Genomic DNA, 27,870 nt, shown 5'->3' on the forward strand with positions numbered 1-27,870 from the left:
TTAAGTGAGGCACTGTTTGTAGCAGTTCTTTGTTATCATTTTGAGTTTTGATCCACTGAAAGCAAAGAAAACACTGCCATCTGCTGGTAATAAAGCAATTAACAATGCTTCTCCCACAGAGATATGTACTTACAAAGCCACATTACTGATTGGTTCAAATACAAAAAAAGAAGCAGCTTCTTCAAGCTTAAAATTAAATCCCCCCTTCAATTGTTTGTATTCATGTGCTTTCCCCCTACTCTACCATGCAAGGTTAAGTTGGACACTATGTGATAATATGTAATAAGTACCCTATTGTTTGTCTTTTGAAAAACAAAGTAGGTCGGAAAATAGCAATTTACTCCCCCCTTTTAACAGACTCAAACTGAGCACACTGTTAATTGATGGTTTTAAAACCAGCTTCTATTTACTGAATACTTTTCTCGGCATCGTTCTTTTCACATAGTTTTCCAACTAGCAAGAGACAATTAAGTCAATTTGACCATTTTGAGACACCACTATTTTACACGTTCGAAAGAAACCAAGCCACTGTGGGATTGTGCTGTTTTTTTATTGTTTTCCATGGAGAAATACATCATCTGTTTACAAAATAGCTCTTGAAAAATACAAGGAGTACAGATACTATAAAACAAAGCAACTCCAGTCATGAGACACCTACGTACATCATGCGAAAGCAACAGTCTGATCTCCAGGTTATGAAAACTAGAATTAAAAAGTCACTATACAGAAAAGATTCCAAGTTCCCAGCTTGGCAAAACTTGGGTGCAGATACATGAAACGTTTAATAAAATGAAAAAAAAAATTCCTCATGTGTAAACAAAACGAGACTAAATTTGTGCCTGGCAAGTTCGATCTAAACTCCATAGCTACACAAAATACACAGACAGTTTGTACACTTCAACTGTTAGTTAAACCTTTTGGACTGGGTCCCGGGGGAGAGGGAGGGTGCAAGGTAATATTACGGGAGCGAAGGTTGGGTCACAGGAGGCTGTACAGGGCAAGGGCAAGAATTTTGTATACTAAGCATCGTAGACAAAAGGGCAGAAAATAAAATCTTGGTTACTGCACAACTGGGGAGGTCGGGAGAGTAAGCTGCAATCTCTTGGCTTTGGAAAATTAACTTATGGGGGGGAGAAGGGGAAGAGCAAGTAATTTTACTTTAACATGGAAATGCACATGTAGGAGGATTGAGCACAATGCAGGGAAGGAAGTCATTAAACATGCTGATCAGAAAATATGGGAAGAGTAATTTAACCATCCCCACTTAATTTTGATTGAATCAAAAGTTATATATAGCTTGTTATCTCCATCTGATAATCACTGGCATTCCTCACTTTCTGCTGCTTAGTCACGTGAGATTTTCATACCTCTTTAAACAAAGTTGCCGCTAGTCATTTTTATAGCTCTACAGAAAAAAACGAAGACAACTGGGCAAGGAGAGCTTATCAGGTTTTCAAGTGTCTGCTAGAATTGTGATTTAAAAGAAAACGCTCAGAATGTAAAAACTACTTTCAGGTGAGCTACCTAAAAATAAAATAAAATAAACTTAAAATCCTATAGGGTAAGAAAGATCTGCCTTCATATATATATATATATTTAAAATTTGAGATGTTTGTAATGCAGACAGGACTTTTATGGAGTGTACAAAACTCTTATATTTAGTGATGAAAAGGCCATCAAGACAGAGTTAAATGCTTCACAGGCACACTTTATTTACTCCATTTCAGTCATGGGGCGGGGGGGGGGGCGTGGCACTTGTGCCTGAAGGGCCACAGAGTTATAGAGCTTTTGTAACCACCATCATGACCAGTTAAAAGAAATACCAGCATCTGACGGACGACATTAGTCCAAATTTAGGCATACAAACTGAAACACAAGTTAAATGCAAAAGCTCCCCCCCCCCCCCGCCTCTAAGAAATATGATGACAGGTACAGGAAGGGAATAGGAGGGGATCCGATTAGCTGAATGAAAAATTATTTGCTTTTTTATAGCTGATTTGTATGCACCATAAAATAATCCTATAAAAAAAAAAATAGACCACTTCTTAATCATGCCCCGCCAAATACCCAATACTTGTTTTCTCAAACTTATAACCTCAAGATTTGACATTTTCTTTTAAAGTTTTACTCTGGGTTATTGGTAACAGACCATTCTCTAATTTGAAGGTTGCAGATATTGAAGAATATCTCCAATAAAAATAAAAAAACCCTATCAAGCTGAAACGCTAAAATTAGTCATATTTCAATAAAAAAGTACATAAAAGTGCATTTTAAGGGATTCTTTTGCCAGTTTAAGCTCTATTTTTGTGTATGTGTGTGTGTTCCAAACAATGCATCAACATAAATCCAATCAGTGTCAAATATGGCTAGAAATAGTATTCCCGTTCCTTTTGAAAGGCAGTAATCCTTTGAAGTATTCAATGTAAAACTGTTGCTAACACATTTAATAGTACTCCTGACTTCACATACTAACCTGGACTTCCAGATCAAGTGATTATAGCCCAGCAAGGGAAGTGCAGAAAACACACCTAAATCCATCTGCGTTCACATTCTCGTCTTGCACTCTCTGTTCTCCATTTCAGCATTTAGAAGACAATAGGTTGAATTGGCAGATACTGTTTATGGACCCCTGAGGTTGGTTTTATCGATTCAATCTTAGTTTTATTGAATTTTTGATAACCGGAATAGGGTTTGCAGGGAGAGCAGGAATATCTGAAAGGTCTGTACTGGGCATTTTCTGATGGAGTGGAAAAGTGAGAAAAAAGTGTTAGGACACATAATTTCAAGCACAAATGGAATTAGGAACATGTCCAACAATGCCAAGTGTGTTGCATTATTAAATTCTCCCACTGCCATAATGGTTTCAGTCACGCCCAACCTCTTTATTTTGGCCTTGTAGGTAATGAAAATAAGGAGGATTGCATAAAATTTACATAAGTCTTGTTTGGGTCTTAAACTCATGGTCCTTCACCCTTCCTCTCTTTGCCATTTGGGTGGGCAGGGGATCCTGGCACAATGAGAAGTGCAGTCAATCTACCCTTCTGCTAGGATGTCTACAAAGGTTGAGAAATCAAGTGACATGCTATGGGGAATGCATGAATGCTTGCAGGTGGAGTCATAGAACTGAAGGGTTGGAAGGGACAATGAGGGTCATCTAGTTGAACCCCCTGAAATGCAGGAATTTTCTGCTTGAACTCATGACCCTGAGATTAAGAGTCTTGTGCTCTACCAACTGAGCTATCCAGGAGGATAGCAAACAACAGCTTCTCATCCATGGCTGTGTGGAACAGGTCTCTGGACCACTTGCAGCATCCCCCAAACTCTACCTATCATGGAGTTATTGGTGCCTTGTGCGGTTTATTACTATGAAACGAAACTCGAGTACCTGAGGAGCTTGCAGTGATACTGTTGTCGGAAGGGTTTCTGGTTGAGAGGCCATCTCTGAATCTGTATCAAGTGCTTCCTGAAAAGGCAGAAACAAAAACGGTATGAGCAAGATCCAACATAACTTTAGCACCAGACGTTTAAGAGTTAATGCTATAGCACAGCTGGTAGCACACAAGCTTAATTATCACACAGTGGGTGGCGCTGTGGGTTAAACCATAGAGCCTAGGACTTGCCGATCAGGTTGGCGGTTCGAATCCCCACGATGGGGTGAGCTCCCGTTGCTCGGTCCCTGCTCCCGCCAACCTAGCAGTTCGAAAGCACGTCAAAGTGCAAGTAGATAAACAGGTACTGCTCCAAGCAGGATGGTAAATGGCGTTTCTGTGCGCTGCTCTGGTTCGCCAGAAGCGGCTTAGTCATGCTGGCCACATGACCCAGAGGCTGTAAGCCGGCTCCCTCGGCCACTAAAGCGAGATGAGCACCACAACCTCAAAGTTGTCCGTGACTCGACCTAATGGTCAGGGGTCCCTTTACCTTTATAACAGTGGTGCTGCAGCATCTTCCACAAGCACCCTGCTTCATTAGAGGCTTTTAAGCAGATATTGGAGGGCCGTCTATCACAGATTTTTAATTTCAGATTCCTGCATTGCAAGTGGTTGGACTAAATGACCCTATGGGTACCTTCCAACTCTACGATTCTATTATTCACTTAACATGCAGAGCGTGCGGAAACCTAAGTTTGGAAGTAATAGTATTTCCCCCCTACACTTACTGCTGTGGTAATGTATTTTACACAGTGTCCTGTTTATACACTTCTATTTCACCCTGTTTAATCTGCAGGGTGAAGGGGAAAACAGTGATTCTCTCATATTCCCTGCACTGTGTGTGGGGCGGATGGTGCCTTTGAAAAGGGCAATGCAGTGGTATCTTGGGTTACAACACTTCGGGTTACAGACTCCGCTAACCCAGAAGTAGTACCTTGAGCTAAGAACTTTACTCCAGGATGAGAACAGAAATTGCATGCTGGCGGCGCGGCGGCAGGCCCCATTAGCTAGAGTGGTACCTTAGGTTAAGAACAGTTTCGGGTTAAGAATGGAGCTCCGAAATGAATTAAGTTCTTAACCCGAGGTACCACTGAATGAGCTATTAATGTCAAGGAGGATAGAAATAGTTACATACTATTCCTGAGATTTTTCCATACCACCTATTTTAAGCATTCTGGGGTAAGTACTGTAAACTCCTGCCTCTTACAGGTCTTCCAGGATTAGGTTCAACAACCTATTGCTGGCCAAGTGCAAACAACAGGCAAATATTCAGCATTAAAATGACAGTATCTACACAACACGGGTGCTCCAAACAATTAAAAGAGTCTCGTTGCATCTTAATGACCAACAAATTTATCATGGCACTAGATTTCACGTTGACAGGTGCATGAAGTGAAATCTTAGTTGGCAGGTATATAAAGAAGAAAATTGTACGGTGGGAGTTGGATGACAAAAATGATTACAGCTTAAATTTATATTAAACAGGCACACCTTTAACAGCCACAAGATTGGTGATAATTGCTGAGATGACTGTATTAATACCTGGAGGGAGCAGGGAACCATTTGTAAGAAACAGTCAGAGATAGCACAGGAACCATGGCATTGGTAAGCTAATTAACACATGTAATGTGATAAAAATCTTTTGTCTCAATTTAACCTAGAAGTGATGCCACTATAGTGATTGATGAATTGTAATTCTGTTGTTGCATTTGATTGGCTATAGTGGACTGGATGGATCTTTGACCTCATCTAGCAGGTATCTTATGTTCTTAATATGCTGAAGCTGTCAGAAATGGAAAATGCCAATTTTTAACTGCTCTTTTAAAAGTAAACATGCATTTATCAATGCAATTTCAAGCCTGTTTTTTTGCTCCCAAACCAATCTTTCCCCCTCACTTAGGCCTCTCTGCATTATGCAAAGTATCTCCATGAGGAACAACAAAGTAGCCCCAAAACTTGAACGTACAAGCATCATGGTTCAGAAGCTGTGGGAATCAGAGTACAGTAGTGCCTTGGTTTAAGAACAGCTTAGTTTATGAACAACTTGGATTCAGAACGCTGCAAACCCAGAAGTTGGTGTCTTGCTTTGTGAACCTTGCCTTAGGAGCAGAACATGTTCCGCTTCCCGTTGAGTGTAATTTGAGTCCCCCGCTGCTATGGGAAAGCAAGCCTTGGATGAAGAACGCTTTGGTTTAAGAACAGACTTCCAGAACGGATTAAGTTCGTAAACCAAGGTACCACTGTACTACAGTTGTATGAGAAGTTTACCTTAGTTTCTGTTTTATCGTGATCACTCGTATCAAGACAGCTAGCATCTTCATTCACTTCCTCCTGTCACAAAACAGAACAAAAATTGACATCTTAAAAAGGACAGCAGGCCATGATGCAAGACTAACCTACACGGTTGGAATTAGAGGAATGTCAACTGAAGAGGATGAATGTGAGGCAACTTTCCTGTCCCCTCCTCCTGAAAAGCCTCTCCCAAGGCACAAGGATATGGATTCCCTGAATTGGACGGAAAGTATTTCTGGTGTTAATTGATAAAAATCTGGGAGAAGTGCTCTCCATAAACTAAGCTGTGGGAAGTGCCTTCGCCTGATTTTTCTCTGATCTCTCACTGCTCCCTGTGCCAGTGTGCACCCTCTGACTCTTGGGAGAGGCTTCTTGAGAACAGGACACAAGTAGATTCAAATATTTCGTTGGAGTCCAAGAACAATATGCTGAAGGAAAATAGTTTCACAAAGGGAAGGCTTGCAAAGAAGGATTTTGACAGATGGGCAGCCCCGCCGCTGTCAATCATTCAGCATCTTAATGATGGCATTTGAGTGACAGGTACATGATCCCACACACCTGTAGGATTTGGCCTGCAAGGCTGGTCCTGATTAGGATCTGCCACCCAAAAGGTTCCCCACCCCTGCCCTAAATCCAGATTAAAGCCAAGCAAGTTCTTTCATCTCAGCAAGAGGCCAACCCCAACCCCACCCCACAACAAATGCAGGTTTGATCAAATGAGTGAGTCTGACCAGAAGTGTTTGATAGTGAGACAGATTCTGTGACAGCTTGAATTGCTGGAGCTGCAGAGATATTTTTTGCACTTGTACATATCTGTATCTGCATCGCCTACAAACTGCAACAGTAAACTATTCAGACCTTAAGCTGTGTGTTGACTGGAACTGGGAGCAACTTTTGCTACATGGGTATCTCCCAGAACATGTTATGTGCAGATAACACATACATCCCTCTCACTAACCCTGCTAACTCTGGAATCACCTAGGAATCTTCCACAGGATGTCTAAAATAACTGGAAAAAGCAACTTGTAGTGAGAAGGCTGAACTGTTTGCATTGCCTGCTAATTCCTATGTTATTTTCACTTGTATTGAATTGTTCAAAGAAATCTCTTTGGCTGTCATAGGCAACCAATGAATTCACCACCTATTTGAAAACTCTGTTCCCAGGACTGAGGAATTAATCCCATAGTTCTGGTACCACTTCCTGGCAGCATACACAAAAAAACTCAAATCAATAGTAAATAAAATTACCTCTTCAGTCTTTATTTTTTTTGGAGACTCTTCTTTATGAGGGGATGATGTCCTCTTCACACCTGCTACAGGGCTAGTTACTTTCGGTGTGGCGTTTCCTGAAGGTCTCTGTGGTTGGTTGACAAGACGGGTTGAAGAAACTACTCTAGAGATGGTAGGCTTTGGTGGTGGAGAGATGGCTGGCTGTGTGGCAGTTTGAGGAATGCTTTCACTTGAAGAACCTTGGGAAATATATTGTAACGATAACCATGAAATCAAATATTTAGCATGTAATCCCACGAGCAAGGCTGTACATTTAGAACTAAAAATAAATAAATCAAGAGTTCTGTGCCTAAGCAATCCAAGTCCTACATTGAGCAATTTTGTGGCCTGGATAATTTTCTCAAATTGTGCAAATCTCCAGTGTTTTCATATTGTATGTTATTTGTTACCCAAATTTGCTGTTTTATACAATTTATTCCAGCTTTCCAAATCATGTGGCTGAGGGACACTATGGGCGATCCTCAATCACTGATTCAACACACCTCTCTGGCACCTGAGATTTCAACAAGCATTGCTCGCACACTTTAAAACATATATTTAGGTCTCAAAAAGCTACCAGTTCTCTTTAAAAACAAAAAAGAGCCCAGTTTCTCAGGGATCAACACTTTATACTTCTTTTGCACTCCCACAGAATCACAACATATGTACAGCTCTGCTCAAAGACATTTCAGTTTTCAAGATCAAACTGCATTCAACAAGAACATTAAATGGCTACTTGGTGGGGTGGAGGAATCAAGCATTTCTGTAATACATCATATTACAAAACATGGGTTTCAGTACTTAATCTTGCCCTTGGGAAATCTGGTATTGCATTAAAAAGGTTCTAAACCTCGTTGTTACTGAGCTTTAAGCAATGACTTAAGGCTCAACGGCCATGAGTTCTGTCTTTCAGTGCTCAGAGCTCCACGGCAGGAAATACTGCCATCTGAAGGCATGCAATACATCGAATTTATAATTCACAGTATTTATGCTGAGTTTCAAATCTGGGGCTCCTTGGCAGAGCTCTCAATGCCATGACAGAGAATTCCTAATACTGACGACCTTACATTATCAAAAGCGTAACTTTGTTTATGTTACTGCCTAGAGGAAAGACAACCATTGTATCACATTCCGTAGCATTAAGATACTGACCAGCACTGGACAGCTGGTTAAATAATGGGTTATTATTCACATGTTTTATTACATGCACACTCTAGGGCAGGATAAGATTTTCTGTTTCCATATTGCCAAAATATTTTAGGGGTGGGTGACAAGGACAATAAAGCTGGTAAATAACTTCGATTTTTTCAGAGGAACAATGCCGCTTAGCTGCTGTGCAATCATTGTGTAACCATATTGTGAAGAGCACAAAGACCATTTTAAAAGATTCTGAACTTCCAAAAGTAATTCTGCTGTTTGCATTTTGGCTGCTTTATCGGCATGTAATTTCACAATACAAGTTGCAAAGTATATGACAATATTTGTACTGCAAATAGGTTTCTGCCAAGTGGCAAATCACCAACAATTTTAAAGAGAGAAAAAAATGACTTAATGGACAACCAACTTAGAAAGGTAGTATTTGCATAATATTATGTTCCTACCCCCTGAGCTTTCACTGGAATTTGTTTGTGGCACAGTGACTTCAGAAGCCTGTATGTTGGTCACAGATGCTGCCGTCACAGCTGGAGGAGGACTGCTTCTGCTAAAATAATTTGTTTGAAAAAACACAACACATTCATGAATTAAAGCCAGCCCACACAACTTGCAACTCACCAAGTCAAATAGCTCAGCAGCATCTAGAGAGGCTTGATAAGCCTCCTGGATTTACTAACTCCCTAGGGGTGTACAAATAGGATAGCTGAACCTGGCAAGCCAGAATACATGGCTGAGGGGCTGCATTCAGATTGTGTGGGCCACAATCTGTATGTGCTCGAATCACAATTATCAGCATATAAGTTTCAATCCATCAGAAAGCATCAACTTGGTGAAACACCCTCACTGGCAATTCTGCACAGAGTGTTAGAAGAGACAGGCCATCAATGATAGGAGACAAAACATAAAGAGAAATAATGCTTGCTTTTGTCTGAATAACTACTCTAGCACCAGGAAGTTCTTGTAAAAGCACTATGGTTGTGGTGGCTGAAACAGTAGCATGGGAAGAAGGAGCAACGATGCTTAATTAGTACACCTTGAAAGTAGGGATGGATGTTCTGCATAGATGGAAATGTGCCGAGACAAGGAAAACAAACCCAGCAAGCATTTGTTTCCTTTTTTTACTTTGAGATAAATGTGGTTTAGAGAATGTTGTCATCAGATAGATGAATTCTTACCCCTGAGAGCTTCCAGAACTGTTCAATGGACTTGTCTTCATAGCACTAGTAGGAGAAGGCACAGATGTGCTGTTATCACTATCCATAGATAAGTCTAGGCTGCTGTCGTTCAGCGCTGTCAACTTGACCCCTTCTGTCGAATGCTGAAATCGGTGAGACCATAAATCACAAAATGCTATTCAGGAGCAGTAAGAAACTCTACTGTAATTTGGCAGAAAAATAGTGACATCCTATATGGCCACCTGTCAGCAGGACAGACTTACGATGGTGCAACAGGAATTCCCCCCGCACTGCCAAAATCTGCCCTGGAAGTGGGAGATCCTTCAGGGCAGATTTGGGAAGGGGGTATGTTACAGAGAAAGAGAAGTCTGCTCATACCATGCCTGTTATCTTTAATTCACTCTCTCCTATATATCAATACGAAAGCTTTGTACATGTGCAAATCCCTCCCCTCACTGACAAGAGTAATGCCTGATGTGGGCTTGAGTGAGGAATGTCTAACTGACACCACATCAGAAAATTCTCCATTATTTCCTAAAATTTACCTTTCTGGGGGGCCAAAAAGCAAGCAAGCAACATTGCACAAACTGGATCAGATGCTGCTTTCTTATCACTATGAGGGGGAGTAGAAAAGACCAAGTGTCTTATTACAAAGTTGAGATTGCTTCATAAGCAACATTTGAATAGGGACATAGATGCTTCCGTACACCCAACTTTGCAGTAGGTCAGTGATCCCTCCTCTTTGCTTTTTCTTATGCAATGCCCATCTCTGGACTTTATGTGAAAGGGTATTCCAGATGAGCTGGTACTTAAAAAAAAAAAAATACTTGGGGTAAGGTAACTTCATTTTCTCACAAGTTCAACAGACCTGCTATAGCAAGTCTGAGACTTGCTGCATAAGGCTGAAATCACTGTTGACAGATGTCAAAGCAGTATCTCTGCGAATGCCTCTGAGGATTTTTTTAAACATTGTTCCTTTTAATCCTTGTCCACTGTTAAAAATGAGCAAGTTTCACTAACTTCAAATGCTTCAGGAATTCTGAGCAGTTACCACCCAAACTACAAGTCAAAGATAATCCCAGAATCATGTCAGAGAAGACAAGAAGAGTGGGTTGCCTACAGAGAATTTGGGTATCCTATAATTATGACTACAAATATTTTATGACAAGTTAGTATCATCAGAAATCTGGGATACTAGAATATGCTTGTATTAAGAGTATACACACATATATTTGCCAGTTCATTTGAAGCTTTACCTTTTTCTTTTTCTGAAGCACATGACTAGGTAGCAATTGATGAAGTTGCTTCCTTTTAACATGCATTGCAGCAATTTTCATTTCCATCTCAAACATCTTGCTGTTTATTGCTTGCCTATAAACTATATAACGAGAAGACCGTTAAGATGTTTTACAGTTGGAGAAAGCCCATTACTTGCCTGTCCTGAAAGAAATTTGCATTCCTGAGAATTCTGCTTTTGGAATGAAAAACGGTACTTTCTTCAATCCTGAGAAAAAGGAATATGCACAGTGCCGCATCATCATGCCAAATGCCTTTCTCCTAACTTTTCAAAAGGCATTATGTGATTTTTACTATTTTTGCCTCAAAGTTTATCCCAAGGTGGCAAAGAAAAAGAGTTGTTACATCTTGTATAGCACCTCCTCTTGGCTGTAGGCAGGGTTACATTGCTCAGACGCTAAGGGACGGGGTTATCCAACTTCCCACATGGCCTCACATGGCTAGCAAGTTAACAGGATTTTGCTGTAGCTCATAGCTCAGGTTCAAAAAGCTGCACCTACCCAATCACAACTGGGGGAACAGAGATAATAACCAAGGTGGTGTAAGTAATTCTGCAGAAATGTTGCATGAACCCTCTTTTCCTTCTTGCCTTCTTTAAACTTCAACACTGCTACTAGCAATGTGGTTGCTCCTGCAAATCTGTTTTCCTCTCTTAGCACCACCAAATCACAGGACACATTGCAGCTCCCCCTGCTCTTTCTAAGCCCCCTCTCTGATCCCCCGAAAACCTGGCCCTGAAATTCTCTGCAGCAGCATTTCACAAGGGCTTTATGCAAAACAAAATAATCATATAGACTTCTTTACATAAACACATTTTTTTCTGCAAAATTATGGGCCTGATACAACAACTTACGGTTTAGCAAGGCAGTGCAAAGAAGAACACTCCCAAAGAGCTGCTCTTAGCCACTTTGCTACTCCCTGACAGACCTTTTTACTGTCACACTAAGCCAAGGTTTGGCTTGGCATGTTGTCTGAATTTGGTCTTGTGGTTACGATCTCTCCTCACTAACCACAAGCTGTAGCCAAGAACGAACCATGGCTTAGTTTGGCAGCTATAAGGACTGTGGGGGAGCTGCAAACTCCTCTTTGGGAAGTCATATGTTTGCAGTGTGAACTGGCACTGAAAGTGGGAGTTGGTATTAACAGCAAGATGAGAGACTAGTGTTCCACTATGAAAACATGACACCTTCCTATAACTCCAATGCAATATGGAAGTTGGAAAAAAGGAAGTTCAGTGTCAGTGAACCTTAACACAGGGATGTTAGTGTAAGAATGGAAATTCCTGTACTGCCTTGCTATGATAAACAATGCTTCAGAAGTGGAATCTCTCTCAAGAGAAGCCTGAACTTTAGAGCTCTTTCTATCCAGGCTGCCTCTTAATGGTCTTTTTTTGCTTCACAATTCTCCATTTCTATCTTTTAAAGAAAAGCTTCTTTGCAAATTAACCCTTTTTTGCAATGTCGAAAAGTGGACAGCATTCTGCCTTTTCAGCCCTCACTAACTGCCACTATGATGATCACAGAGAACCAACAAGTTTTAATATTGCTATGTGACTATTTTGCACGTTATGATTCAGATGGGATACAGACAACTGGTCCACTGTGGAAGCTGCAGCACAGGGTGAGACCAACTTTGCTACAATGGTTACTACTGGCCCTGGTCACAGGATCAGACCATTTATACCAACAAATGTTGAAATAATTGTTTTGAAGGAAAATATTTTGCTAGCAGTTGCCAGTAACTGCAAGAACATCCGTGATCCAAGGCAATTCCCAATTAACTTAGCTGACATACTTTTAGAGATAGAACAATTTCCATGAGTCAAGCTTACCGGTGTCAGTAAAAGACTGAATGTCATATGTAAGATCAACACTCAGATTTTCAGAGTTCTCAGTTTTCTTAAACACTAACCCAATCACCCACATTGTACGAAACTCTTCCCTGGAAAAAAATAAAAATAAAGTATAAACTACCATCACAAATGAAAACAGCAGAAAATTATAAAAATACACCTTTCAGTAACCAACTATTTCCAACTAGTATTAATTAATTACTGCTACTCTTCAGTGGCCAGCCACAGAAAAAAATCATACTGGATGCCATAATACAGTCACAAAAAACCTGAATAACTTGAGAAACGTCATGGTCTTAGGAATATTTCACTTTAAGTCATAATAGATCTACTTCTGATTTACAAAAGAGAATATGCTAAATGTAACGTTCAATAGAAGGCCAAGTTTGCCAATCTGAGTTTTAGATCCACATTAGAATTCCAGCTCATTAGTGTGATTTTCTTCAATGTGATGCAAACCCTCCCCCCCCCCATTTATTATTTTTACCTTTCAGATGCATAAACTGCAGCACTGATTTTGGTCTTAAGTAATTTGCAACAAGCAATGACTCTCCAAAAACAGATACACAACAGCGTTTGACTGTTTTGACGACAATAAATGTTTTCAGCTGGGACTGTCTGGTGCCTGATCTATAACAGGAAGGTAGACCCAGAGGTGCCCTTTTGCAAACAAGGCCTAGAAAGTTTAGTTTCCCATTATGTGCAAATGTGGCTAGTGTCTTCAAGCTAGCTCTTGTGCAACAGTTCAGCACAAATGTTATATATTTTTTCTGCTAGTACATTTCTGGATCTAAACCAGCACTTGTAACACAGTAGACTATATAAACTATATATTGTTTAACATGCACAGCATCAATCTTTCTAATGGTTTCCATTTCCTGTATGTATTGACAAAGAACAAGAGAGTTCCTCTTCTGAATGATGTTTTTATATTAGAAAGAAGTGTAAATCTTGGTAAAGCATTTGACAATACTAACAGTAAGCCTGATTCCCACCCCTTCACTTTCAGTAATAAGTTTCTGCCAACAGTCTTATTAAGAGCCTTACTTGTCAGGATTTTCCTTGGGTGCCGGGAATGACTGAGGATTTACATGAGCCAGTGTGATGAATTCATTCTTCTCCAAGCTTCCAACCAAAATACGGATTTTTGACTCTACCAAGCCAACCCTGAATAAAAATAAACTTGTTAATACTGAGTATTGCAAGTAAAGATACTCTTTCTAGTTGAGAAAAGGAAGCTCCAATTCAATTAATACTGGAAACACACAAAAAACTGGGAGGTAAGTACACATGTAATGAAATAATTTTTACTATGTGTACTATGGGTTAGTATCCAGAGATGCCATGAACAGAGTTCCGTTCACAACTCAAGGAGGTTGGGGAAACCCTTCAAACAGTGTGGGAGGTGGCAAAAAATGCTTCTTTCTCATTCTGTTAAAAGGATCAAAAGACCTTCTGTAAACTTTTGTCCTTTTTGCTTTTATACTCCTAAATAAAACTTTACACCTACAATTTGTTTCTGGATTTTGACCCCCGCCCACTGCCAGCCATCCCATTAATATTAAACATTTTGGCATGCAGAACTGAAAACTCTCAGAATAGCCCCAAAAGCGCTCTTAAAAACTGAATGAACTGCTTAAACAAGAAAGAGAAGAGGGTAAATGCTGCGACATAGACTCTTCCCCATAATCCTAATACTACAATACTATACACAGGTATCTAGGAGTTAACTTAAGGTTATAGGGATTGAGCTCTCTGTGTCCCTTAATTTTAAGGAAGCCTGTGCAGTAGCAGCAGGTTCAACAATGGCTTAGCAAAGGCTGTAAACTATAACACAGCTTTTCCATTTCTAGTGAGCTACAAAAAATGAAACCCTAAGGTGCATTATTAAAAGTTTTATACTACTTTTTTGGAGTAAAATAGCATTCAAGAAAAAGAGAGTGAAAATATCATGGCCTTCATGGCACTTTTCCCTGGTTTGCAAGGCTTTCAAGTCACAGATTAGACTGAGAAAACACTTAATTGCTAGCCTGAACTATGAGTAACTCTGAAAAAGCGCTTCATCAAGCTCAGCCTAGCATGCCCTTCCCGTTCCATTATATTTTAAGGCAGGAGTTCCTGATAGCTCTAATTAGCATCTGTGTTAAGACAGGTGGTCCTGCACCCAAATTTATTATTTAAATTTATATAACACCCTAAGAACCACAGGCCTCAGGGCAGTTCATAGGATAAAATCACAATATAAAAACACAAAACATATAATCAAAATAAAAACAAGAACAATGATCCAAATGAAATGTTAACTTTAAAAGGGGAAGGAGGCATAGGAGTGGCCATGTACTCACCACTCTAGTCGCTGTTTTTCTGTTGGTGCACTTGCTAGAAGTACAATATAATGCCTTTGAAGATAAAAACAAACAAACATATTATACGATCTTGATTTTGAAAGTTCAGATTATAACTGGTATATTTTCAACACCTCATGAATTTCCAATAAACGAAATCTTATTGTAAGATTAACAATGCCTTCATAGCTTCAGTCAATGGGAAGTGAATATTCATTATGTCTAAGCTACAATTAAAATTCAGGTGACCTTTAGAAGTTATTAAGTTGTTAACATTTATCTGAGAGTTGTATTTGTCAAAAATGTATTAACTAATAACATTAGTAGAATCAGCAGCAATACACTCACCAGCCACGTAACTGTAACTGAGAGCAAACAGGGATAAATCGTAATGGGGGGGGGGGACTTTATTGGGAAGGGTAACATAAATGTATTTTTAATCAAAGGAAGCAGGCAGGTGCTATTTTTACAGTGCACAGTTAAGAAATGCTCTTCTAAATATTAGACACCCGCATGATCCATACCAAGAACTGTGATAAGACTGGTAAGGAATCAAAATAGTCCTGGAATACTACATGAATGAGCAGAGCCTTTGCAAGGCTCAAGTGACACCTCTATCCTAAATACCAAATGTGTTTTGCTGTATATGCAGTGGCAGTATCGTTCAGCCTTGTGCCAACAATGCTATCCCTTTACTATTGAAATAAAATACTGCATTTGTGGGCACATGATTTCTACGTGGTCTATGAGAACACCTGTGGCAGGATGCAGTAGTGCAATGCAGAAAGCAGAATTTAGCAAACTCTCCGCATGTGCCAATTAGACTTTAAAATAGAAGAGCTGCAGCTCAGTATTTTTTTTCTATCCAATTTATATACCACCCTTCCTTCCTTGCAAAACTGCCAGATCAAGGGAGATTTGCAGGGGAGAATCAGGTGGAAGAATTCAACACCACCAACTGCCCCAGCATATACTGCCCCCACATCAGCATTACAAAGCAAACAGGCAGTTGGATCTAGATCTGCTGTTGCATCCAATTTTGTGAGTTGGATCCAACAGAGGCTCCTGCTCCACAAACTGGACACTCCCATGGGCAGAGGGTGGCAGTTTTTGCCTTTTCCCATGAGGCCCTCAGCTGTTACAGAGGGTGGAGCAACACTTGGGAGCAGATTTTTGTGGACAAAGAGAGGGCTATAGAAATGAAGGGCGAACGGGCCTCTATTGAGCAAACATGATTTACTTGATCCCTCAGAATACTGTCTCTCTCCCTCCTGCAGGAGCACCCATTTTTGTAGAGTTCTGCTCCATACCAATCCTGAACACAGCCCAGGACTGGGAATATTGATTTGCAAATGTGGGCCTGCTGGACATGTTAAAAAGAATAAGACTTGTGTTTTTCAGAAAGGTTCTTTGTAAGATAGCAGAATCTTATCAGAACCTATAACTCCATTCTTAGAAACTGGTGCAAAAACATGCATGTTAACAACTGATTGTTATAAGTAGCAATTTAAGCAAGTCCCAGTTTACAGCTCTTAAGGTTAGTATTAAAATAAAAATAGGGGGAAATTGCCAAGGTCTGGAATCTTTTCATACACACAAATTAAATATAATGGAGGCTTGAGCATCTTGGTGCCAATATGTACAGGTTCTTTTCTGAGTGGATGTCATCATTAAGTGGCTCTTCCTCCCACAGTAGCAGTCTAATTGTTGTTGTTTTTCACAGGAATAATATATAACTCATAATATACCAACAGAATATAATAAATATAATGTTTAAAATGCTAGAAGCAGGTTTTTTTAGTTATGTCACAGTATGAAATAATTTGCAATGCTATCTGAAGGGCAAAGGACACTTTCTGAAACCATTTTACAATATGAATACTGGTGGAATTAAAATTATGGTGATTCTTAAGAGTGTGTTTTTTGTTGACTGCAACTTTAAATACAAGTCTCCTAAATAGGCCAATCAAACTGTTTCTATTGTAACCATAAACATTTGGAGTTAAGCTTTAGCTGATTTCTGTAAGCACACAGATGAGAAATTGGCATTTGGAGAACAAACATGGTTTACTTAGCTCCATGTGTAGCTACCAAACACCCTGATAAAAAAAATCTGATCTAGATGAATTATGGATCTAGTGTGCACAACAGTTTATTGAAGATTAGATTGCAGTCATCATAATTTGTAGAAAGGCAGACAACTCTGACAAGCAATACAGTTGGATTTCTTATTAGTTGGCATGTAGGTTTTTCAGCTGGAGTCCAACACTGTAGTCAGGGCTGGGGCTTCAAATTTTTATAACTAGACTCCCACGAGAGGTGGTGGACTCTCCTTCCTTGGACGTTTTAAAGCAGAGGTTGGATGGTCACCTGCCATGTATGATCTAGTTGAGATTCCTGCAGGGGGTTGGACTTGATGACCCTCAGGGTCTCCTTCCAACTCTACAACCCAGGATTTATCAAACCATTATCCAAGACTGTGGAACTCCCTCTGAACTGAGATTAGACAGGCTACCCTCCTTGCTGAGCTTGAGAGCGCATGACTTAAGACTTTCTTGTTCCAGCAGGCATTTTAAGATTGTACTTGGTTCTATGATTAATTTGTACTGCTTTATTGACCCATTTTCTATGGATTGGTTTTATGTACACAGCTTAGAAATGTGAATAATTAAGCAGTATACAAATGTCTTAATAAGTCTACAGAATAATTACGAACACAAAGGTTTTTTTCTTTGTTTGTTTTAAACAGACCTTTCTAAAGTGATCATATGGCGACATCTAGAAATTCCTATTCTGAATTTTTTGGTGAATCAATTGAGGAAAAGCAGACTAGTTCATGTTCATCCTTTACTGCAAGGGGAGCTGCTGTCCAGAGTGCCACTGGTATACACAAGCTCTTGGGAATAGCTAAAGGAACTCTCTGGATTCTGACCTTTTGAATGGTGTCAAGAGTCAGGGACATGGATTTATCATATCATAGTATATCATATCATATATCATTACAAATATTTTCCTTGAGGGAAACTGTTAGCTGGCTTGCTATTTGCTGCCTTAATTTAATGGATAGATGGGAAACCACTGATCCTCCTGATGTTCTTAGACAGCCATTCCCATTAGTTCCAGCCTCCAATGCTAATGATCAGGGATAATGGGAGCTATAGTCTAGCAATCTCTGGAATGCCACAGGCTTCCCTTTCCTGATTGAAACCTAGTCATCAACGTTTTGCATTTGATTCATTAGCCTTCTTTTTACAGCCACTGATCATGCTGGTCTGGCAATGAGATCTCTGTTTTTAACCCCCAAACATACTTAGAGGCTACTTTATTTCATTTTCTCACAATGTTGTTGTTGTTTTTTACCAAAGGAAATTAATATTAAATAATGTGTGTATGCTAATCTTTCATGCATCGGCTGGAAGACAAGAAGGTGATTTAGCACTGGCAGGATCCTAAAACATCTTCTCAAATTAATTTCATGGATTTTAACTTCTTTCACATATACCTGCATTGTAATGAAATTTCTGCTTATATTGCTATATAAGTGACAACACATATAGGAACCAGACAGGGAGAAGACTGAATATTATGTTTCGGTCGAAGTATTCATGACCTAGTTATCCAACCTTTCAATTTCAAAATCTGGATAACACTAAATGTATACCAAATACATTTTTCTTCCTTGATGGTCAGAAAACCTACTGCAATTAGGTTTTTGTTTTTTTTAATCTATGCAGCACCTGAATTAAGAAACCTATGATAATTGAGACATTCATATCATTTATAACTGATGGATAAGAAAGGTTTACTTCATGATAAATTAGTCCTAGCATTCCTTCCACTTTGTCAAAATGAGGTGTTAAGAGAAACATCTTCAGTATTCCTTGGAATACCAGAGGTGTGCACGCTCATTTTCCATTTTGACACAAAGTGGATTAGCCTCCCAAAATTTGTTTAAGATTCTAGCATTTGTAATGCAAAGAGTTAGAGGAATCAAAACACAGACGCATTATCATGATCATCAGTCTTCTTTTAATGGGTGAAACGCTGCATTGTCATTTTGTTTAGATTAATACATCACCACCCAATACAGAAAATGTTTAAGTTTCAGCTTGGAGTGGCCATCTGACCAGTTTTAACCAAGGGCAAATAAGGCAAGTTTAAAAATAAATAAAATAAACTGTTACAACTTTCACCCAAATACAAGAAACAGTCAAGAAGCTTTCTTCTTATTAGGAACTCTTAAAATACCTGGCAAGTCTCAAGAAATCCTCCAGAAGAGAGTGCTTGCATTTAGCGGGTAACTTTTAAAAAGTGTTTTACTAGTAAATGATTAGAAGCCACAAATATCTTACATTCAAATGAAATGCATACATGTCCCATCATATTTAGGTAAAATTTGATCAATGTCGTGCAAAACAGGGTTATCACATCTGTCCACTATAACTATTGCTAGTAAAGTTAGCCAGTTTAAATGACTGTGAAAGTGTTAAAATAGATACTCATAAAACATCTTTCATGCCATCAAATACATACTTGTATTTTTGAAAGAAGTTTGGAGCTTCAAAAAGTTTGGACCACTCTGCCTTACTCAGCAAAATTTCATCTGTGATAGCAAGACCTGAATTATAAAAACACATTTCAGCCTTTTCATATATTATTTTCTTCATCGGAACAACAGTTTACTGAACACAAGGAGTTAAGAGCATATAAATGAAAATACAGCTACCCAATGAAAGCCAAATGAGTCAGACCATTAGCCTACCTAGGTCAGCAATGTTACCTCTGACTGCCTAGTAGCCCTCCAAGCTTTCCAGCCTCACCTGGAAATGATAGATCCTGAACCTGGAACCTTTTACATGCAAAGAAAGTGCTGTATCCCTGAGCTATCGGCCTGCCCTATATGGAGATAATTTTGAAAGGTTTTTCATAATTTAAGTTAGATGGTGGTATACAACTTTGCACTAAGAAATAACAAACTACTGTTTATTTAAAGTTTCAGACCAAAGCTTCTTTCTCGGCCTTGATCTTTCCAAATGGAAAAATATATTTTAAATAGGAAGTGGTGGGAATTGAACCTGGGACATTATGAATGGTATCACTGAACTATTTACTTATTTATTCAAATTATTACCAGCCCTTCCATCCAAAGGAGCCCAAGGCAGCAAACAAATAAATACGTTTTTTAAACACCTCATTTATACAGGCTATGTACAAGTGGCGTTTAAACAAGTTTTGCTTCTCGTGTTCAATTATGGCTAGAATAATTACGATACAACACCATCTTTCCAAGTACTAAAACTGTCTTAAGTGTCCTTTCTGACCAGCATTTTACCAGTGGAACAAGTTTCCAAGAACCCATTTTTTCCCCAGTATCTCCAAACTACCATATATTTATTCTCAGCTGCTGTAAGCAAAGAGTACTGGGCTACTGCAATACCCAGAAAAGCTGAAGCTGGATAAGAAGCCACACTTAAGAATTGCTGCTTTCCAATTAGTTTGGAAATGCTATTTCTAAAAGCCTTTACAATTAGAAAAAGCTACTAGATAAGCATTAGCACAATGCCTGGATCCAAACTATCAACACACACAAAATCTAAGGAGGGTTATTTTCATAGATGTTCAGAATTCCTTACCTTGCTTAAATTCTTCAACCATCACCATACGTGTAGAAACGGACACATTGTAGGTAGAGTTCTGCTGGGGGTATGCTGGTGTAATTATAGGCATAAGATGGTACCTATCACTGGGGTTTACCTACATATAATAACAGCCAATCAGTTTTCTTCAATCACATTTAAGTTAAAAAATGTGGATCTGTCCACTGAAAAAAAAATCCCTGTGTTAAATACCACTAGTGACGTCCGTGAGGTAATTAATACTGGCAGCCTACTTCAAACTCAGGAAAAGTGACATATTTTTAAGAGCAGATTAAACTTAATTATCTGTTTTCCAATTGCACCTTTACTGAATGCTAGCCTGTCTATAATTATGAAACTGGAGTGATACCTGACTGATACATGAAGAACTTTATTACCAGGCACACTACGGCTTGCAACCCTTTTGAAATATGTAGTGCATTTTTTTCCTGTAGTATATTAATTGTCATGAAGAGGCTAATTCAAAAAAGTAAAAATAAAAAACTAAGCACCCAACAGGATCAAATGTGTTTAACATATCCTTTATTTAGAACAGTATGTTTGATGAAGGAAGGAAATGTGCAGATGCATGTCAATACTTTTAAAGTTGTAATTATTTTAAGTTGAAACCCTACCATTTCCTTACATGGTTTTCTTTAGCTACTGGAGTACAAAGGACTTGTGTTACATACTGCTCATATGCCAAAGGATAACAAGGCAAAAAACAATCATAACATCTGATGTGGGCTTTTATTAAAGTAAACTTTTTATTGAAAACGAACTGTACAGTCTTCATATACACCAATTTTTGCTTGTGTTGGTCAACCAACAGGCTCCGATTCCACGCACTGTGTAGTCACAATTCTGATATCCAACTGGGTTTCAGCAAGCCCAGAACTCGATTGTGATAGCCACATTCAATAGGGAGAAAAATACCCTATTTTATAATACATGACGTGTAATTCTTGCAGGAGCCCAGGTGCAAGTAATCCTATAGTACTGCTGAAATTAAGGAGATGTGACCCTAATCAGTGCCAGATAGAAGATTACTGGGAGTCCCGTGAAAGTAACTTGAGTTTTCTAAAGGAAAAATGGGAAAAACTAATGGCAAAAAAGCTACTTACTATTCTTGGTTTAGTATAAACACCTGCCTACAGAGTAGACACCTATGGCATAAGTGTACAGTACTGGCCCAACTTTCTATGGTCATCACAGAAATCATAGAGTGAATAAACGGATGCAATACCCAATTTAAGTATACAGTCGAACCTACGTTTACTTAACCCTCTGGTTACATAAACTTCGGGATGCGTGAGCAGCAAACCTGGAAGTATTTTACTGGGTTTCGCTCCACGCACATGTGCAGAAGCAGCCTGCGCATGCGCAGAAGTGGTCCTCAGGTTGCGGACACCTCAGGATCCGACCGGACCTCTGGAATGGATCCTGTCCGCAACCGGAGTTACCACTGTATTCACATTTTTAAGACTGCATTTGGGGAATTTTACAGCAAAAAAGAGAAATCCCGAGGCCAAAAACGGGGGTGGGGGGAGGAGAAGGCTTCAAGTAAAAACTTGGGACAAAATTAAGTGACAGCCTACATTTTACAGAGAAAGTAACCAGTATTTGTATTTGTAACAAAGGTAGATTCCTCAGGGCTTAAGCAATTTGTTTTAAGCAGTTTGATCTTATAGGGGGAAAAAATAATACACTAACCCTTGGGTCCCATACAGGCAAATTAAGATTGCATTCTTCTGGCTGTTTCAATAGCACTGGATTTGGCCATTCCCTGTTTAGAGAGATTGTAGCACTGAGTAAGAAAAGCACTTATTTATAACAACAAGCAAGCATGTTTGAATGTGAGCCTTCATTTTATACACCAGACGCAGCATCAGACGAAGCTTTTTTCAAAGAAAACTGCCTAACCAGCTTTCTTAAGGAACGGATTTTGTTTTATTCCCTTCAATCCAAACAACTTTCATAGCACTTAACTGACAAATGCTTAAGGTTTGGTTTTTAGCCATTCATCTTCAAATGGATACACCTTTAGAGCATACTTCTTTAGGGCTATTGTTATGCTAGAAATATTTATGGGGAACATTATTTGAATATTTGGAATCCATCTCATTCCTCATGTTCAGGATGGGCAACAACAGACAGCAGCAAGATACCAATAGTATGGACACTCCACATAATTTGGCAAATGCATGTAGAATGTCTCCCTATCAATTGTGTCTTTGCTTAAGAGACCCCCTGCCACTTGGACACTGGTGTTATGTGCAAACTGATCCTAGGACTGATAGGAAGTATTAATTTTTTTTAAATGGTATCTTCAATGCGTCAGCTATTCTGTCCATAAAAAGTTATTCATTTTAAGAAGCTAACCTTATTGCAAGTTTGAAGTGCCACTCTAGATTATACTCCACACACACTATGCTACCCATTTGTCTCAGAAGTATTTGGAACAGCCGGATTATTTATTGAAACCTTGTGTACCAATAGTGCATCGGTGCAATGTACATTTTAAATTTAGTATTCTTACAGGCACAGCTCCCCCAAACATATCAGTTTTTCCTAGAGAAACCATGCAGAAGCAGCACATGAGCCAAGGTGCTACTATCAATCCAATTCAGCAAATGAACATTAGAAAAATCAAATCTTCAAAGGTTCCAAGAAGGTTTCAGATTATGGGCAGCTAGCATGTGTTGTGCAATGAACTCTGCACTTTTAATTTGAAATCTCATCTCTATATGAGAGCACATGCAGAAATTTGTTAATTCTTGTATATGGAAATAATTCCAGTTATGCAAAATATTTTTTGTGCTTTAGAAGACAGGCAGTTCACTTATCCCAGATATTCCCCTAAACATGTAGCATAATCACATCATACATGAACTGGCAAATGCTGTTCACCTTAAAGAGTTCCCATTTTAACACACCAACCCGTTCAGACTAGGTATGAATGCCGTCTGTGACCCTTTGCTCAATTAGCCCTAAAATGGATAGAGCCACACAAAAAGGCCAGAGCTCCACAAGAGCTCATGTGTTTAAGTGCCTCACATAATGTAAGTAGATGTTTTGCACCGAGGACTATAAAATAAAACCTGACAAGTGTCTTGCAATTTCTCGGAAGGGTGATTAATATTCCTATGAGTAAACTTGTTAACCTGACACCATCTGAAGGAATGTCATAGAAACAACACTAAAATTCAGGGTCTATAATAAATTTTATTTTAGTGTAATCTAAAAAGACATACCATTTAGAAAATACCAAGAAAAATTTATGTACAAGAGTTGATGCTATTGCATTTGGATAAAGCTGGCAAGTTCTTGCTACTAGCATAGCCCAGGAAACTCCACCAAGGAAACCTAGTATATTGGAATAGATGTTGTGCCCTGTTGTTGTAGAGATAAAAGACAAGACAACTTTAGTCACTTTCATTCAACTGGAAATAAGCATTTTTAAAAAATCCATTTTGTAAAACCCCACTTACGTTTAGCCCATAGTTTGATAGCTCTCAGTGTTAATCTGAAATTGTCAATATTTGGTACTAGATGGAGAATTTCATCGGTTACTCTGCAACCTAGAAAACAGAAACCATTTTTCCATCATGAATATTAAAGAGAAGACATTAGACGAGTTTTGGGATTACTTTGCTTTTTTCAGAAGAGGGGTCTTTTTTAGCCTAATTATTTTTTAGCCTAACCAATACAAAGCTATGCACAATAAAGGTTATAAGATCACAATATAATATTGTGCTATACTATAACCTGAAAGATGGTAATTCAGCATATACAATTGTCACAGTAAGGCATAGTTACAGCCAATTCTGCATTTCTGTGTCACATCAAGCACCTCCACCATTCCATATCAATGAGAATTTATGCCTTTGTTAAGCCCTTGCTTGACTCCCATTGCAAATTATTGCACTACTTTATGTTATCTCAAATTGTTTGTGGGACTGGGATACACAGGGTTATATCTAGCCATTTTGCTTAGCTGACAGTAAGGCTTCCATCAGTGGAACTGGGAGGGACACAGATATAAGAAGGGGGGGGTGCAGGGGATCCCCAAGATTGCTTTTCTCTCAATTTCTCTGACAGCTGAGTGACAACTCTTAGATACAACCCAAACAGATTAAATGAACTGCCTGATTTAAGCACAAATTCAGATACTTTGTAACTGAACAAAATTAAGAGCTGAAATTGCAGATTGATATGTATGTTTGCCTCAAGCCATATTAAGGAATGGGAAAACACAAACACACTTATACCTCAATCAACCTTAATTCTGTCTATGGTTAACATTGAACAGACTAATTATCTTTGCAAAGGAAGGTCAGCAGAATTCAGATTCTTGCAGTGTGCAACAATGTCATTAAAACTACCTCTAAACAGTGTTTTGACAGCTACTTTAACAATTATTACACTTTTAATCAATGTATGCTGAACAACTATTATGCAATAATGAAATATGCAGTATCTTCTGTTGCCACAGAAGATACCTTCTCAATTATAAAAAATACCAAATGAAATTATAACTTACCATTAAGACTTCGTATGCATCTAATGTCTAAATTTTTAAGAAGACTATCATCTCGAAGGTCTAGGTCTTCAGGAATAGTCTGAAGTGCTAATCGGGCAAACAATATATCAATCTAAAATAAGCAAGAACAAAGAAGTGAAGTATGTTATCATTCCATTGTTATGCTAATGATTAAGTCTACAAACTGTTGTGGGTTGTTTTTTTTTAAAGTCCACAAAATGTACTTTGTAGAGACAATGCTGCTTAGTTTCTCAGTTTGTATAGCCAGTGATTTCAGGATCACCTGCTTCTCTGGACACTGGATGCAAATTTAAAATGCTGCATCACCACTGCTTTATAATTAATTATGAGACAGAAGAAAAAGAATCCTCATTTACCCCTCATAGTAAAGTAAGGATTTGCCAAGGACACAAGTTTGCATCATATTAATGAACTCGGGACTGCTGCCCTCCTTCCAATTACATTTCACCTGCCAAGCTCCCAGCTCCTTCAAACCCACCCTTGCCTACCCATTACTCCCACCATTGCCCAGTCCTCATCCCTTCACTGCTTGCTCCAAACTTCCCCTCCTCTAGCAGCTCACCCAAATCCTAAGGTCCTGCTGCTGTCATCACTTAGAGAAAAAAGGGAAAAGAAGAGGAAATTCTTTCGCTCCTTCACCATGCTCTGCCACCAGCAATTGTGCATTTTGAGGTCCAGCTCCGAGGGCCTTTTGGCGGTTCCCTCACTGCGAGAGGCCAAGTTACAGGGAACCAGGCAGAGGGCCTTCTCGGTAGTGGCACTCGCCCTGTGGAACGCCCTCCCATCAGATGTCAAAGCGATAAACATCTACCTGACATTCAGAAGACATCTGAAGGCAGCCCTGTTCAGGGAAGTTTTTAATATGTGACATTTTAGTGTATCTTTCATCTTTGTTGGAAGCCGCCCAGAGTGACTGGGGAAACCCAACCAGATGGGTGGGGTACAAATAAATTATTATTATTATTATTATTGTACACTTCCTACTGGTGGCGATGGACTAAGCAGAGAAAGACTTTCATCCTCTATCACGTAATAGTGACAACAGGGAGTGGGTGAAAGCCAGTCTGCTCACTTGCTCTACTTGACCATTTGCCTGTCGGCTCACTCAGCCAGGCTGCCCACTTGAACCCTGGAGTTCCCTTGACCTGTTGTGCATGTACGAGACTAATGGTGGGGAGCAGAAGCAGCAACAACAACACAAAAGGCAGCAGCTAACTGCAGCATGATCTTTTTCTTACAAAGGTATTACATAGCATGTAAGACATATTGTTGACAAATTGGGGAGCATTTTAGTGTGCAGCAATGGGAAGAATGCATTTAATCAGTAACATTATTTCACGCTTGGCAATAGAACCCAAGCAAACGTTTTGGGACTTAAATGAACTGTGAATGAGCTGCTACAGGCAGCAGCATCTTTCTGTACTGGGGACTGTATATGTGGATGGGTCTGGACACTTTTTATTCCAAGTGGGGTCATTTTTTATGCATCCTACTGCTTCAAGCTGCACAATAATAATATCTGAAATAGAATCTGAAATGGATGCCACAATTTCCATGACTAAAGTAGCATTTTTTGAGCAGTCACTAAAAAACAAGTTACCATTGCAAGGTATATGTCCCTTAAAAGGAAACAACTGTTCATACAAATAACTTCCATGTGAGAATGGCCTTAGTGTGGACTATGTGAACAGATGGTGGTGCAAATTACTTAATTACTCTTACCTCTATTCCATCAAAACACAGTTTGATAACAGGAACAAATGCTTCTTCAACAGCCTGAAAAATAAATATTTTACAATGACTAGTACTCATACCTGATCTTCAGCAGGAACTATTTAAGCACCTGGCTAGGATAGCTTTTTATTCCATTCAACTCTAATTCCACGGCAACCAGAATTTACAACAGCAAGCAATTCTATCAGAAATTGGATTCCAATATAGAAATAGATATTACAATAACCTTCCAACATCACTGGAACATTATGCTTATTTAAAACAGCCTATAATCAACTCAGTTCTTAATGTACAATTATTGTAACATTTTGGGAACTTATGTCTTTCTTTAGATAGAGTAATCCACATACCCGTAGGTCTTTTACTTCTTCCTGTAGTTTCAGTTTTTCATAAAACGAGGTGAAAAAATCACTCCTGTCAACATGCCTTGGTGCAACACACAATGCATCAATATCAGCACCTAAAAGAAGTGTGAATAAACAGAGTTAGTTACCACATAAAGCCTACCAGAAAAGAGGCAACAGTGCAATGGTATTGTTCTGAACAGAAATTATTGCAGGATTCTTTCAAATACTGCACTTAAAAATGATAATATCATATTGAAATACAATCATACCTTGGTTGAGGATCGCCTTGCGACTCGAACATTTTGGCTCCCGAATGCTGCAAACCTGGGAGTGAGTGTTCCGGTTTGCGAACATTCTTTGGAACCCAATGTCCGATGTGGCTTCCGATTGAGTGCAGGAAGCTCCTGCAGCCAATCAGAAGCTGCACCTTGGTTTTTGAATGGTTTCAGAATTCAAACAGATTCCATTTGTCAACCAAGGTACGACTGTACATTCTTTCACTCAGTATGTACAGCAGCTTCCACTTCAAGAAATCTACCATTTGAAATCAACCACCACAAGTATAATCCTCAACTTACAAAGATATAATTGATAATGGAAATATAAGTTAAAACAAGGCTCAATTTAACTTAGTTGACTTATTGTTTTGCACAGGAGCTACTTTTGGAAAGCAGCAGTGTTTTTTTAATATACGCAAATATAGTTCACAATTTTCAATAGTTTATATGAAACTAAAATGGTGCTTCAATGCTAGGCTTCTTATCTATACCAGAGGTA

At 39.0% G+C, this 27,870-nt stretch overlaps 1 protein-coding gene across 3 annotated transcripts in view; it reads right to left on the minus strand.

Moving 5' to 3' along the window:
• Nucleotides 1-531: 531 nt before the first annotated feature.
• Nucleotides 532-27,870, minus strand: part of PAPOLA (poly(A) polymerase alpha) — a 41,026-nt gene continuing 13,687 nt past the window's right edge. Inside the window, exons 5-22 of one of the 3 annotated variants that reach the window (XM_081919964.1) lie at nucleotides 27,097-27,206; nucleotides 26,735-26,788; nucleotides 24,992-25,103; nucleotides 23,940-24,029; nucleotides 23,703-23,841; nucleotides 22,162-22,234; nucleotides 20,446-20,566; nucleotides 19,346-19,430; nucleotides 14,813-14,866; nucleotides 13,515-13,634; nucleotides 12,447-12,556; nucleotides 10,576-10,697; nucleotides 9,320-9,462; nucleotides 8,591-8,688; nucleotides 6,969-7,189; nucleotides 5,697-5,759; nucleotides 3,386-3,463; nucleotides 532-2,737 (exon numbers count right to left, since the gene is read on the minus strand). In XM_081919964.1, the coding sequence (XP_081776090.1) occupies nucleotides 2,642-2,737; nucleotides 3,386-3,463; nucleotides 5,697-5,759; nucleotides 6,969-7,189; nucleotides 8,591-8,688; nucleotides 9,320-9,462; nucleotides 10,576-10,697; nucleotides 12,447-12,556; nucleotides 13,515-13,634; nucleotides 14,813-14,866; nucleotides 19,346-19,430; nucleotides 20,446-20,566; nucleotides 22,162-22,234; nucleotides 23,703-23,841; nucleotides 23,940-24,029; nucleotides 24,992-25,103; nucleotides 26,735-26,788; nucleotides 27,097-27,206 (1,889 nt within the window). In that variant the 3' untranslated portion in view covers nucleotides 532-2,641. Of the gene's footprint in view, nucleotides 2,738-3,385; nucleotides 3,464-5,696; nucleotides 5,760-6,968; nucleotides 7,190-8,590; nucleotides 8,692-9,319; nucleotides 9,463-10,575; nucleotides 10,698-12,446; nucleotides 12,557-13,514; nucleotides 13,635-14,812; nucleotides 14,867-19,345; nucleotides 19,431-20,445; nucleotides 20,567-21,191; nucleotides 21,529-22,161; nucleotides 22,235-23,702; nucleotides 23,842-23,939; nucleotides 24,030-24,991; nucleotides 25,104-26,734; nucleotides 26,789-27,096; nucleotides 27,207-27,870 lie in introns of those variants that run through there. The other 2 variants (XM_081919963.1, XM_081919965.1) reach the window with 2 other exon arrangements.

The sequence above is a fragment of the Podarcis melisellensis genome (assembly GCF_964234715.1).
Source record: "Podarcis melisellensis genome assembly, chromosome: 1".
NCBI classification, from domain to species: Eukaryota; Metazoa; Chordata; class Lepidosauria; order Squamata; family Lacertidae; genus Podarcis; species Podarcis melisellensis.